This window comes from Notamacropus eugenii, chromosome 5 (assembly GCF_028372415.1).
Source record: "Notamacropus eugenii isolate mMacEug1 chromosome 5, mMacEug1.pri_v2, whole genome shotgun sequence".
Classification (NCBI taxonomy): domain Eukaryota; kingdom Metazoa; phylum Chordata; class Mammalia; order Diprotodontia; family Macropodidae; genus Notamacropus; species Notamacropus eugenii.
Genome location: NC_092876.1, coordinates 89,409,149 through 89,424,235, shown reverse-complemented (window position 1 = coordinate 89,424,235; position 15,087 = coordinate 89,409,149). Strand labels below are relative to the sequence as shown.

The 15,087-nt window shown below is 37.3% G+C and overlaps 1 protein-coding gene across 1 annotated transcript; it reads right to left on the bottom strand.

Moving 5' to 3' along the window:
* Window positions 1-11,992: 11,992 nt before the first annotated feature.
* LOC140508641 (olfactory receptor 52B2-like) lies at window positions 11,993-12,961 on the bottom strand. Its single transcript, XM_072616532.1, has one exon. It carries the CDS (start codon window positions 12,959-12,961, stop codon window positions 11,993-11,995), a length of 969 nt encoding a protein of 322 aa, XP_072472633.1.
* Between the last annotated feature and the right edge of the window lie 2,126 nt (window positions 12,962-15,087).

Here is a 15,087-nt window from a genome sequence, read left to right as displayed (position 1 = left end):
AAATATGATTTTAATCTGACTTAAAACCACCACTATCCAAAGATGAAGCCTTAGAGGAAACTAGGCAAGGTTTTCTCTCACCTGAGAACCAGAGATAAATCTTCCTCGAAATACAAAGGAAATTGGGGCAAGAGTTCCAGTACTATGAGAGACTTTAAAATGTCATTTTATCCATGCCACTGTCTTCAGGAAGCCCCTCATTCAGAGTATTCCAGATAGATTTTATTTTACAGGATCTGGAGATATTTAAGGAAGGATATTTCCCATCCTCCCTTGATCCCCCATCACTTGGGGAATTCTTATTCATTGAGAATTACCTCCATATTGCCCCCTTTTGAGAATTATCATAGAGAATTCCATGATGGTGTCTAAGACTCAGCACCTAAGGGTTCCTTAAGCTATCCTCCTCCATCTAAATGTTGACCTTCTCTACCCTAAGAAAAACATTATTGCTAGAGAGGAAGGGCACAGTCTCTAGTTTTCTGCTGAGACAGTGATGGGCTTGGAAAGTAGGAAAACAAGAAAGAGCCAAGGAACGGGATATTAAGAGAGGACAAGATGGAGCAGGTGAAGACTAACAGAAGAAATGGAAGACAGGATAAATAGATTCTAAGTAAATGGTGTTCAGAGAGAGAAGGCAGTGCTAAGAAACAAGACAAATCAGCAAAAATAAATAGTTTGATTTAGTCCACCAGCCTGCCTGAAGCAAGTACACCTAGACTAGGCTAGGTCTTTATAGTTTGCAAAGCACTTTACAAATAAATAAATATTATCTCATCTGATTCTCACAGCAAACCTGAAGAAGATGGTGCTATTACTATCCCCATTTTACGAATGAGAAAACTGAGGCAGACAGAATTCAAATGACTTGCCCACGGTCATATATTAAGTGTCCAACTGAGTTACAACTCAGGTTTTCATGACTTCAAATCCTGCACTCAATCTACCATGCCACCGAGACAAAGATATAAATTGGAGGATCATATGCTGTGAGGGCATTCTTGAAACCACAGAAGTAAGTGAATTTGCAAAGGGAAAGAGTGAATAAAGAGGAGAAAAAAGACAGCCAAGGATAAAATCTCCTTGAATGATTACATTTAGGAGGGTAAGACCAAACAGCTTTGCACATACTTAGCCCTTAGCAAATGTTTAGTTTGTTAGTTATTTAAGTATTAATTAAATTATTTATTAAATTTAATTTTAATTAATTTAATTAATTAAAGATTAGTCATTTAATTAAGAGGATCCAGCAAGCATAGAGAAGGAATGGTCATAAAAGAGGCAAATTCTGAAAATACACACACATACACACACACACACACACACACACACACACACACACACACACACACACAGGTAATGTAAGAACTAAAAACAGAGCTCAGAGACACTAGTGTCACAGAAATCAAAGGAGGACAAAGTATCCAGAAACATGAGGTGACACTGTTGACCTAACAGTGCTATATGATTCAAAAAGATTAAGGAGAGTAAGGTCTAACAGAGCCATGATTTCATTAAGATTTATTACTGGACAACTCTTATTAGGAAGTCATTAATTCCTTTGAAAGAGTAGCTTCCATTGATTACTGAAAACAACAACCATATTGCAAGAATGCACTCCTTGAGGGTAAAGGCAGTATAGGGGAGGGAAGATTGCCTTTCTTCATATCCCCAGTGTTTAGCACAGTACCTGACACTTGGTAGGTACTTAATAAATGTTTATTGATGATGATGATGCATGTGGTTGAGTCATAATGATTAAAAAAGAAGTTCAAATTGTTGAGGGCTAAAAGAGATCTAAACCATCACTTAATCCAGTCTTGTCAATTTACATATGAGGAAGCTGAGACCCAGAAAGGGGAACTGACTTGCTCAAAGTTACAGAGGTTTTCAGTATCAGAACAGCATCCAATCTAAGTCTCCTCGTTCCAAATACTATGATCTTTCCATAAAGGCAAGAAGGCAGAAAATATAGAATGTTCTTGCAAGAGTTATGATGCTGAAGATAAAGAGAATGATCAGATAGAAATTTAGAAAATAATAGAATGGATGAAGACTTATTTGGGGTTTTTGTAGGACACAGGAGACTGATAATAGTTTATAGGTATGTGAAATAAAGATATTGGAGAAGGAAGGATTTTAAATGCCTGAAGACAAAGAAAATAATGGAAAGACATTAGTCTCAAAAAAACAGAAAGGAATTGGAACATGGGCACAGATAGAAAGATTAGCATCAAAAAAATGGAGGGTTAATTCTTCCTTGAAGACAGGAAAGGAGAATAAAGAGTGTAAAGATAAAAAGAAGTGTTGATGTGGAAAGAAGGGATATGACATTTCTCATTAAAATAAGAGTCAGGGTCAAGTACTAGGAGTAAGGAGGTAGAGGTATAGAGATTAGAGCTTAAAGGTAAGAATTCTACAAGAGATAACTAAAAATAAAGACTTTTGCACCAGCACCCAGAGCTCAGCTGGATTAAATGACATCTCCATTCCCCATCTTTTCTCCCTAAGTCTCTTCAAGCATCTCTTCACCTCCCCCAGATACAAGGTTCCTCTCCTCATTCTCATGTCTCCTAACCCAGAATCCAAATCCAATATCCTTTCATACCTGCTTCCTAACAGGAACTTTCTTCTTAGAGGTGGAACTGAAGGTGACAGAGGCAACAATGAGAAGTTAAATAATCTAATGGAAGAGAGAGAAGAAAGTAGGACATGAATACAAAGGTTATGAAGAGGGAGGGAGAGAACTCACATGTTGCTATGAGGTGAATTGCTAAGCCCTCTTGGGGTAGGAATTGAGTGACACCTTATGCTCATAGACTGGAAAAATTCAAGCCCCCTCCTTCCTCTTGGGGTTGCTACTTCTGGAACAACTTCTGAGTATAAGGTGGGGGAGAGAAGAGTGATAGGGAAACAGCCACATCCCAAGCTCTAACGGTAGACTAAATCATACACAGAGACAGAAAAACCAGCACAAAAGATTTGGGACTGGGGAGTAGTAAACAATAGGCACACACTATTAAATAAGGAATTCAGACATAAACTGAGACAGATGCAGTAGCGATAGAGATGGACATCTAGTTTGTTAGCCTATCTTTCAAGTATGATTTCCCATTATTCCCCATTGCCTCTCTGCTCCAACAAAACTGAACTACTAGCTATTTCCCATGGAATACTTATCTGTGTGTACACACACACACACACACACACACACACATACATATGTGTGCATACATATATACATGTATATACACATGTGTGTATATGTATACACACATATGTGTGTATACATATGTATATAAAAATTTATTTATTTTCCCCTTCCTGCAAGTAACTTGGTGCTTATTTTATAATACAAGCTTTTAAGGCAGGGGCTTAATGGGTCTTCCCATTCCTAGTATCTACCATAATGCTTTACAGATAGTAGATTCTTAGCAAATGCTTTGTATACGTCTTCCCTGTCAGGATCTACTCTGAACAAAGCAAAGGCTTTGAAAGTAAACTACTTAAGGAGGTATTGGCCTTGGCAAGCAGGAGTCAGCAAGGTCTCTCTCCAAGAGACCCATAGTCTAAGCATCTAAATCTCACACTGCAGAAAAGTCAGGGGACCCTGAGACTTGAACAGAAAGCTCAATAAATGAGTGAGCAAACGAATGAATGAATGAATGAATGAATGAATGAATGAAAATACCATTTATTAAGAATTTATTTTGTGGAGCCGCTATACCCATGTCAGGGGTGGAATTCCAAGTGGAGAGTAGTAGGTTGGCATCACTAACAGATGGTGAGATGGCCTGGGTAGGGGAATGAACAAATGAATAAATGAAAATTTGTTAAGTGCTTCCCATGTGCAAAGCAGTGTTACGCACTGAAGATAAGAATAGAAAGTCAAGATAGTCTCTCTTCTCAAGGAGCTGACAATCTAATAGGTGGAAAAGCCATGTAAGAGATTTGAACTGTAAGATAAAATATTACATATATATATACATATATATGTATATATATATATATATATATATATATATAGAGAGAGAGAGAGAGAGAGAGAGAGAGAGAGAGAGAGAGAGAGAGAGAGGGAGGGAGGCAGGGAGGGAGGGAGGGAGGTAGAGTTCATTCCATTTTTGTTGTTGTTCAGTACTTCAGTCATGTCTAACTCATTGTGACCTCATGGACTACAGCACACCAAGCCCTTCTATCCTCCACTATCTCCTGAAGTCCAGCTAAGCTCATGTTTGTCACTTTCACAACACTCTATTCATCTCATCCTCTGCCATCCCTTTCTCCTTTCACCTTCAATCTTTCCCAACATCAGGGTCTTTTCCAATAAGTCCTGTTTTCTCATTATGTGGCCAAAGTATTTGAGCTCCAGCTTCAGTATTTGACCTTCAAGTGAATAGTCTGAATTAATTTCTTTAATTATTGACTGATTTGATCTTCTTGCTATCCAAGGGGTTCTCAAAAGTCTTCTCCAGCACCACAGTTGGAAAGTGTCAATTCCATGGCACTTAGCTTTCCTTATATTCTAACTCTCACAGCTACATTGCTACTAGTTGTTGCTTGTCCTTCATTCTCAAAGAGAACCATGACATTAGGAAAGTGATACCATGACTTGCAAGTGAATTGGACTTAAGTGGGGGAGGGCTGTGCAAAGTCACCGGCCTCACTTTCTCCTCCAGAGTCATCTGAGACCAGGGGCAAGATATAAATCAGGATGACTAGAGAGGGTCCCCACTGCAAAGGGGGAGATAGGTTAGTATTTTTTGTGTATGTTCCTTCAAGATGTACTTATTATTTATAATTCTGCAACATGACATTTCATGGCTGTTCTTTCCATTTGTGTCGTTATAGTCATTGTATATATTGTTTTCTTGGTTCTGCTTACTTCACTCTTCATCACTTCATATAGATATTTCCATTTCTCTGTATTTACCACATTCATCATTTCTTACAACAAAGTAATAAACCATTACATTCACATGTGACCATTAGCTAAGCCATTCCCAGTTGGTGGGCATCTGTTTTGCCATCACAAAAATTCTTTGCCATCACAAAAAAATGTTACTATAAGTATTTTAGTGTATATAGGAACTTTCTTCTTATTAATAACTTCCTGGGGTATAATTCTAGAAATAGAATCTCTAGTTCAAAAAGTAGTCACTTTATTTTTCAGAACTCCAAGATGCTTTTCAAAAAAGGTTGTACTGATTCACAGCTTTACCAACAATACACTAGTGTACCTATCTCCCCAGATCTCCATCAACATTGATGAATACCATATTTTTTCATCTTTGCCAAATTGCAGGTGGAGAGTTGAAGGTTCAGGGTTTTTTTAACTTGCATTTCTCTTATTATTTGTGATTTGGAGCATTCTTTCTTATAGTTTAATACTTAATCTTTTGAGGACTGCGTGCTTTATCCTTGATGACTCATCTATTTGGAAATAGTTTGTGTCATATTTTAAATATATGTGTATACATATGTACATAAGTATGCATAGATAGATGTGTGTATGTGTTAATTTATTATATATGAGTAGCCAAAATGGCAGAGGAGCAGAAAGATGGACAGAGAGTCCTACTCTCACAAAAAAAAAAAAATATCTTTCAAATAAGTCAGGAAATGCACCAAATTCAAGAAGAAATATTCATCCCAGGTCAGAAGAAGGAGAGAGAGAGATTTATGGAAACTAGGGACAGAATCTTGTCAGGAGAACGCCATACAGAGAACTCCAGGGAAGGCAAAAGCTATGTACCAGGGGAAATGAGGTTCTAGATCCATCACAGAGGGGCTTAAATTAATGCACAGTGCAAGAACGGGTGCCAATTAAAAGTTCTCTCACTCATTACCCACTTCTCAGTGACAAATCCAAGACTAAGAAAAAAAAGGAGTTACACATAAAGGTGGTGTTTCAGGGTGAATAGAGATTTGGTTCCTGTCTGAATACTGAAAGAGAATCATATTAGAAGCAAGCACTCACTGCATGGTTCTGAACCCCTGCTCCTCTGTGCTGCAGTGGATGAAACCAGAGCCTCAATTCCAGCCTCCAGCCCAGTCTGAAACCTACAGTAGAATAACCAGGGCAGGAATCCTATATCCTTCTATTCTCTAACCAATAACAGATGGTTTCAGTTACTACTGCTTTATACTATAATTTGAGCTCAGCAAGGGCTATTCCTCTTCTTATTTGTTTTCATAATTTCCCTCAATATTCTAATTCTATTCTATTCTATTTTCCCAAAGGAATTTTGTCATTTTTTTATTGAGTTCTGTAAAGGATCCCTCAGATAATTTGATTGGTATAGCATTAAGCATGTGAGTTACTAACACACTTTGCACTGTTTTCACTGTTTCATCAGTCACTATTGTTCCCTGTTAGTGTGCCAATCTAAAGTCTTCCACTATCCTATTGGAGTTTCCTTCCACTTCAGCAGATGGCAGTCATCCTACCACCAGCATTGTCTATTGCAACCACTGATTCATGGTTTTTTTTAAAAGTTTGTTTTATAACCTACCCATCAAGATTGAGTATAATCCTTCAAGGGAAAAATGTCTATTTAATGAAATAAAGTACTTTCAATCATTCCTGATGAAAAAATTAGAGCTGGATTGAAATTTTGGCATTCAAATACAAGATTCAACAAAAGTACAAAAAGGTAAACACGAAAGAAAAATTACAAGGGACTCAATAAAGTTAAACTATTTGCATTCCTATATAAGAAAATGATAAATGCCACCCTTAAGAACCTCATCGTTATTAGGGCAGTTAGAAAGAGTCAACATGGACAGGAGATATGAGTGTGAATCAGTTATGTTAGGATGATCTCAGAAAAATGAAGGGTGAGAAAGAAGGATGCACTGAGAGAAAGGGGAAGGAAAAGGAAGAATGGAAAAGTTATCTCACATAAAAGAGGCAAGCAAAGAAGAACTTTTACAATAGAAGAGAAAAGAGGAGAAGCATGGTGAACGACACTGTCTCATCAGAACTGGTTCAAAGAGAGAAGAATACATATAGACACTCAGATGGGTATAAAAATTTCTTACCCAACAGGGAAGTATGATGGGGAAGGGGATGAAAGAAGGGGAGAATGATAAAAGAGAGGGCAGATTCAGGGAGGCAGTGGTCACAAGCAGAATCTTCAGCCCCTCTGAGAACACTCCTTAACTCTAAAGACAGTAAGTGAAGGGCAACATTCATCCCCAGGGCCAGAAATTTTGCAGTCCCTTGAACAAATCTTTTAAGGTATATTTGAAATCAGGGGAATTTACAAGTATCAAAAGAAACATCATCTTTAAGTAAAAGTGATAATTATCCCTATCTCAAGGGATCATTTCATAGTCCTACTCACAACAACAACACAGCAGTATATGCCTATATAATAAATATAAAACAGTACAAAGCAGCACTTGAAGGGCTACCTCAGTAACTAGATAATTAAATGACATCCAGGACAGAGCAAATGGACAATCTAACAGTACATGTATATCTATGATTCACAAGCAAATAGTAAGCAATAGCAAACAAAACAAAATAACAAAATCACTAGTAATATATCAATAAATCTATAAAAATAACATGCATAAGTATTGGTTTATACACAACTAACAAGCAGTAAAAGTGTACCTAATTAAAAACCAGACAAAATATCATATATGCATAACAGTAGTACACAAGCAACTAAACAAAAGAACAAACCAATAAAACAATCACAACTCAATGCAGATCAATAAACACATGCAATTATAGGCAAGGAATACTGTGTGCAAAGTACAATGCTGTCATATAGCAATGTGGGTTAATGTTATCATTGATTATATTGTTCAGAAAACTTATTGACTATTATGCTGTTTAAATCTAACTAGAAGTTGTTTGAATCCAGAATATTGCCCTGATCTCAATAACTCCCCAGCAATGTTGGAGGTGGCTACCAAGAATTTTGAGCCCCCTAACTCTTGGATATACACAATACATTCTTGTTTTGGGTCTCCACACCCAGGTATTGTTTTGGGTCTACCCAAGCCTGTGTTTTGGGTACACCTTGCATTTTGACTTTACCCACATTTTATTGAATATTTATATTTGCTCATATCTATGTCAATCTACCTTGCTTTCACGTTGCCCTCTCAGAAAAATTACTTAATTTTATATCTGTCATTCATGTGTGGGGACTCTTGTCTAAATCTTATATAAGCCTGGACAAGAGAGAACCACATCTCCTTTCCAACTCACTCTCCTTTACCAAACAACCTAATAAATTTCTTTCTAAAACAACATTCACTTTCATAAACTTTAAATTTTCTCTCCCTCCCTACCCCTCCCTCCCTAAAACAGCATGCAATTTGATACGGGCTCTACACATACATTCTTATCAAACACATTTTCAGATTAGTCATGTTGCATAGAAGAATTATAAATGAAGTGGATAAACCACGAGAAAGAAAAAACAAAAAAAAATAGTCTGCTTCACTCTGCATTCCAACTCCATAGCTCTTTCTCTGCATGTGGATGGCATTTTCCATCATGAGTCCTTTGGAATTGTTTTAGATCCATGCATTTCTGAGAAGGGCTAAGTCTATCAAAATCAGTCATCACACACTGTGACTGTTTCTGTGAACAATGTTCTCTAAGTTCTACTCACTTCACTCAGTATCGTCATATAAGTCTTTCCAGGATTTTCTGAAGTCTACCTGTTCATCATTTCTTATAGCACAATAGTAATTCCATTATATTCATATGCCACATCTTATTCAACCATTCCCCAACTGATGGGCAGGCCCTCCAGTCTGTGGCCACCACAAAAAGAGTTACTATAAATATTTTTATACATATGGGTCCTTTTCCCATTTGTATAATCTCTTTGGGATGCAGCCTAGAAGTAGTATTGCTGAGTCAAAGGGTGTGCACATTTTTATAGCCCTTTGGGCATAGTCTCAAATTGCTCTCCATGTTTGTCTTTCTATTAGACTTATCCAAGACTCCTGTCATTGTGGTATTACTGTCTATATCTTCTTGTATGTCAGTTAAATTTTCCTCTATGCATGTTTGTATTAAGACATTTGGAGCATATAAGTTTAATATTGATATTGATTTGATACGTGTGGTTCCTTTGAGAAAATGTAGTTTTATTTATCCTTTTTTAGGTTTTGAATACTTGCTCTGCCTTATCTGATAACATTATTGTCATTTTAATTCCTGTTTTTTTGAATTAACTTGATGCAGAGTCAATTTTCCAGCCCTTCATTTTTTCTCTGTATATGTCTTTTGAAATGTGTGTCTTGTAGGCAACATATTCTTGTATATAAGATATATAATGGTTTTATTTTCTTATCCAATATCACTCATATTCACTTCATTGGATTATTTAATGTATTTACATCTAAAGTTATGAGAGTTGGGTTTATATTTTGCTCTATTTGTATCTAATGCTATTTGTCCAAATTATGATTCTCCCTCTTCCTTTATAAGCAGAGCACTTTGTCTTCTTCAGCTACATTAGTTTAATTTATTTTAAGGTGTCTCTATTTCCACCAGCTCTCTTCTTCTCACTCTTGTGCTCCACCCCCTCCTATTTGTTATTACTTTGCCTAGTCTGGAAGTTTTGCTTATTGGTTGCTTTTTCTTTTATGTTATAGTCCAGTTATTTAATTATTCCTCCTTTTTTCCCCTCTCAATTAGCCAAGTAAAATCCTCTTTTCATTTCTCCCCTTCAACTTCCTTTGTTATTTTTGAAATTTCATTTTCTGTGTCTTTTTCTAGAAAGGATTTCTTTCCTTCGTTCTCTTCATTATTTATTTTTAATTTCTTTCTGTTCCAAGCTTTTACTTTTTTGATTTATGATCCTTATACTTACTCATTCTTTCTTTATCCATAAAGCCTATCAAGAAGGATATTCATATCCAAATAATCACAAGGATCTATGATGTATCTGGTGTGTCTATTCTCAGTGTAGCACATTAGCTGTCTGTCAATAACCATCACTCTCCACACATTCCGATCATTCTTCATTTTTGCTCATATATTTCTTTGACGACATCTTTTGTACCCCTTCATAATTCTTTGTAATATATTGGAAAGGAGAAAAGTCCAAAGAAACTCTAGTTCTTATGAGCATGTGCATCAAGTTTTGCAGATGCAGTCCCCACAGGTCAAAATGAAAGCATGTGTTCTGACAAGTTGTGACTCTTTTTTCCATCACTGACAGCTTGCCTCAGAGAGAGGCTTTCTATCACTTCACCCTCACAGTCAGAAATAGTGATAACCAGTAGGTGCCCTGCAACAATGAAGACAAGAAGGTGATAGCAGCAAGAAACTCAAGAGCCAAAAGACCAGTAGAGAGATGCAACAAGACCAACAATTCTACTTTGAGAATTTGCAGTTAACACACAACACAGAGGCATTATTGGTTCAGAGGAAACCACCAATATCAAGTCAAAAGCAATATCAGAACCTGCTGACACATGGAGCAAAGGTTATGAACTATATTTCTAAAAATGGGATGAGAGTTATTAGAACAGAAGATTTAATGATCTAATCAGTCACTTTAGTTCATAACTACTGCCACATTGTAAATATGTGTTCTTGTCTTTATCTGCTCCTAACAAATGAAAATAAATATTAATGTTTGTATGCAAAGTATACTTTATACAAATCCTCTAAGTGAAGTTTCAAGAAATAACAAATTTCTGGAGGAAAATAAGTCCTTAAACTGGTAACTTCAATAAGTGATTATGTGTAATGTTGTTAACTTTGCTAGGAAATCTAAATATGTTATTCCAATACTACCCAGTATTGCTCATTGGTATTTTCCAGTGTTTAAATTATTCATATTAGGCAAAAGTTCTTCATAAAAAGTGTTTATCTTAATATTTTTCATATACTGAGTGAATTTTACTAGATATCCATAATAATGAGTCTTGGACCTAAAGAATATTAGGAAGATTTTTTTAAGAAAGAATAAGGAAATCAGTCAGTTCATTGACAGATATGTTTTAATCATTGTCACAATATATTGATTCATATTATTAACAATAATAACATTTTTACAAAAATCTCTGAAACATTTAGTATAACTATCACAGAAAAATTATTTGGTTTACTATTGTTTTCACTCAGTTTTTAAATACACAAATAAAATGTTATCAAAATACAGAATAACATGATTTTGGAGTTTCTGAAAATCCCCAGGCATCCACATTTCTCATTTTATAATAACAAAGATTAGTATCAATCAAGAATTTTAAAACACCTACAAAATGCTATCCTTATCTCAACTTTACACTTAAGGAAGCTCAAAGAATTTAAAGAATTTGATTAGGGTCACTCAACTTGAAAGCATCAAAGTCAGCATTTCAACCCAGAGTTGTAATGGCAAGTAAAATGGGATCCTTTGCAGTTTTTGTTTTGGTGTAATCCGTGAAGTATAATGCCTCTATTTGAATGTGACTGAGGAGGACTCTGAGAAGCCTGCTGAAGAGCCTCTCTCCCCTCCCCCACTTTGAGAAGCTCAGATGTTCCCTCTCTGGTGAAGATGTGTGTTGATGGTCAAACATTTTGGAAGCATGTCTGTTGACTTTTAATTTCTCTGTATTTTCTTTGAAGTTTGGGGTGCTAATTCCCTTGAAATAGCTGAATGACATATGTGTTTGGGTAAAGGATTGATACATGTGCTTGATTAAAGTGATTGTTAGCCTCCCAAAAGTTGCCTTTCCTTTTATGAATGCAGATCTGGCAACCTGTGATAGCAGGCTTCCCTGTGTATGTTGGAGTGCCTAGTGATACAAGAGTTTAGTCTTAGAAGGCAAGAAACTGTTTTGAATCATGTATTATTTGTAACTTCTAGGGCAGCATAGCATAGTATTTAATGATCTCTTTGAAAGAAGAAGAGAATTACAGAGATAATGTCCAAAAAGGTAGATATCCCCAGATCAGGGAATTTTATTCTACATTTGATTTTTAGGGAAAAAAATTCTGATAAAGAATGTGATCAAGGAGACCTTAATCCAGTGAGGATGAGGAAAACCACTTCTTGATCTCCATGAAGAAGTGAGCCACAGCCTCTCTGATCTGCTTCATCTTCACCCCATAAACAATGGGGTTAAGCATGGGAGGTACCACCACATAGAGATTGGCCAGTAGGATGTGTACATGGCGTGGAAAGTTGCGCCAAAAACGATGAGTCAATACAGTGAAGAGGGATGGGAAATAAAATATGATAATTACACAAAGATGAGAGCCACAAGTGTTGAGTGCCTTGTGACGGGCATCCTGAGAGGGCATCCAAAAGATGGCCCGGAGAATCAGGGTATAAGACACTGCAATGAGCACCACATCAGTGAGCACTGTTAGAATGGCGAGAGAGAAGCCATACCAGATATTGACAGTGATATCAGCACATGCCAGTTTGGCCACTCCAATGTGCTCACAGTATGAATGGGGGATTACATTGGTCCTACAGAAGGGTAGCCTCTTTAGCAGGAAGATGATAGGGAAGATGATGCAGAAGCTTCGGAGGAATATGGCTAAAGCTAGCCTCCATACCACAGGTGTTGTCAGTATTGTCGAATATCTCAATGGGGCACAAATAGCTATGTAGCGATCAAATGCCATGACCATCAAGATGGCAGATTCTGCCAAAAATGTCATATGGACAAAGAAGACTTGGGTGATACAAGCATCAAAGGCGATATCCCGTGCATTGAACCAGAAAATGGCCAAGGCTTTGGGTGCAGTGGTAGTGGAAAGTAGGATGTCAGTGCCAGCCAACATGGAGAGAAACATGTACATAGGCTCATGGAGGCTGTGTTCCATGACAATGACCAGAATCAGAATGCTGTTCCCCAGCACTGCAGTTGCATATAGAAAGGATAAGGGGATGGAAAGCCAGATGTGATATTTTTCTAGGCCTGGGATACCAAGCAGGACAAACATAGCAGGGTGGAAGACAGTGTGATTGGTGTTCACCATGTTCAATTTGGTTTCTCCCTGTGAACACTAAAGCAAAATGTAAGCTAAGCTGAGGAACATGATTCTGTCCCTGCTCTGTGAAGAAACCTACCACACATGCAGTAATGAAAAGGCAAATTCAAGAAATGGATAGACTACTACTTCCCAATTGTCCTTCTTTTACCTCAAATAATAATTCGAAAATCAAACTTCACTAACCACTTAAATATACAATATATGTAGAACACCAGGTGATGTGTGAGAGAAACAAAGGTACTTGTTTGGGGCAGAGGAGTACATAGCAAATTGTGTGTGTTCCTGTAGAATTCTCATTATGATGTAAATAAATGCTAAAAAAAAAATCTCATTCCCATGAATTGTTTCTGTGTCAATCCTATGCTCAAGAACATGCAATGGTTCTCTAATCTTAAACACCTCTTCCTTATTTTCAAAACCCTCTGCAATCTGGTTCCACCCAGACTATACAACTTTATCTCCTACAGCTCCTCACTCACACCCTCCACTCCCACACACATTATAGTCATTCCCCCCTTCAATCTTTTACATCTTCTGTTACCCTCACTTAGAACTCATACCCTCTCCTCTTTGCCTATCCAAAGCTCTCTCATACTTTAAAGAATAGCCCAGTCTTATTTACTCTATGAAGCCCAACCTAGCAACTCCAGATTGATTGTTCTCTTTATTGACTATAGCACCTTTTACCTGCACACTCATGAAGTTTAGTTATATCAAATGCATTGCTTCTTTGTGTACTGGTTTGTATTGTTTTCTGTTTCACATGGATGTACTATCTCCCCAACTAGACTGAGAGCACCATGAAGATAGTGATTATGTCATATAATTCTCTGTATCCAACTGCTACCACTCACCAGCGTTTAATACAACTTGGATACGTAGAAGATGAACAGTAAACTGTTATGTAGCACATTCCTCTCTGAATCCCACAAAGCAATGTTATATAGAACTATGGCCCCATACATAAGGAAACATGGCTTTCCTGTGGCTTAAAACGACTACCATCCAAAAATGAGGCCCTGGAGGAACCCAAGCAAGATTCTTCTCTCACCTGAGACCTAGAGACAAACCTTCCTTGAAGTGCAGAGAAAAATGGGGCAGGAGTAGCAGTACCAGAAAATGCCTTGAAAGGTCATTTTTATCCATCTCCTGTCTTTAAGAAGTGCCTCACTCAGGATAATCCAGAAAGATTTGGCTCTACTGAGTTTTGTTTAAAGAAGAATGTTCCCAATCCTCCCTTTGTCACCCATCAATTGGGAAATTCTTATTCATGGAAGGCTCCTGGAATCACTGAGAATTACTTCCATCCTGTCTCCTTTTCAGAATGAACATGAAAGGAATGTCATAATGCTGTGTAAATCCCAGCACCTAGGGTCCCCATAAGCTACCCTCCTCCATCCACATCTTTATCTTCTCCCGTTCCCCAAGGAAAATATTATTACTACAGAGGAAGGGCATAGTCTCCACTTTCCTTCTGAGATCATGATCTTTTTCTGGGCCTGGGAAGTGGGAAAATGAGGAACAAACAAGTAATGGGGTACTAAGAAGGGACAAGATGTGGCAAATGATGAATAAGAAAAGAAATGAAAGACAACAAAAGCACACTGCAGGTAATTGACTCATCATGTTCACAGAAAGAAGGCTATGCTAAAAAATAAAACAAATAAGCAGATTAATTCAGTCCATAAACCTGCCCTCAAGCAGGGATATCTAACTGAGAGTCTGAGATAAGGTGGGGAAACAAAGGAAATTACATCTCAATTCCTCTTACAGGGGCAAGACTATCATTTCATAGGGATAGAGACTACCCCTAGGATTTCAATAAATGAAGAAAATCCTTCTATCAACAAAGCATGGCATCTTCTCTGCGACTGAAAACCTTGGAGAAATGCCTAGAGCACTGAGAGGTCAAGTGACTTTTCCAGGGGCACAGCCAGTATATCTCAGTGGAGAGACCTGAACCTAGAATCAAAGCCATCTCCATCTATTATGCCTTTCATATAGATGGATAAAACCTTTCCCAGTATCTTTATATGGACTGGAAGGAGCCAAAGAAGAGGAGAAGGCTTGAGTCAAGAAAGAGGTAGAAAGTGAAGAAATTCTTTGGTTTA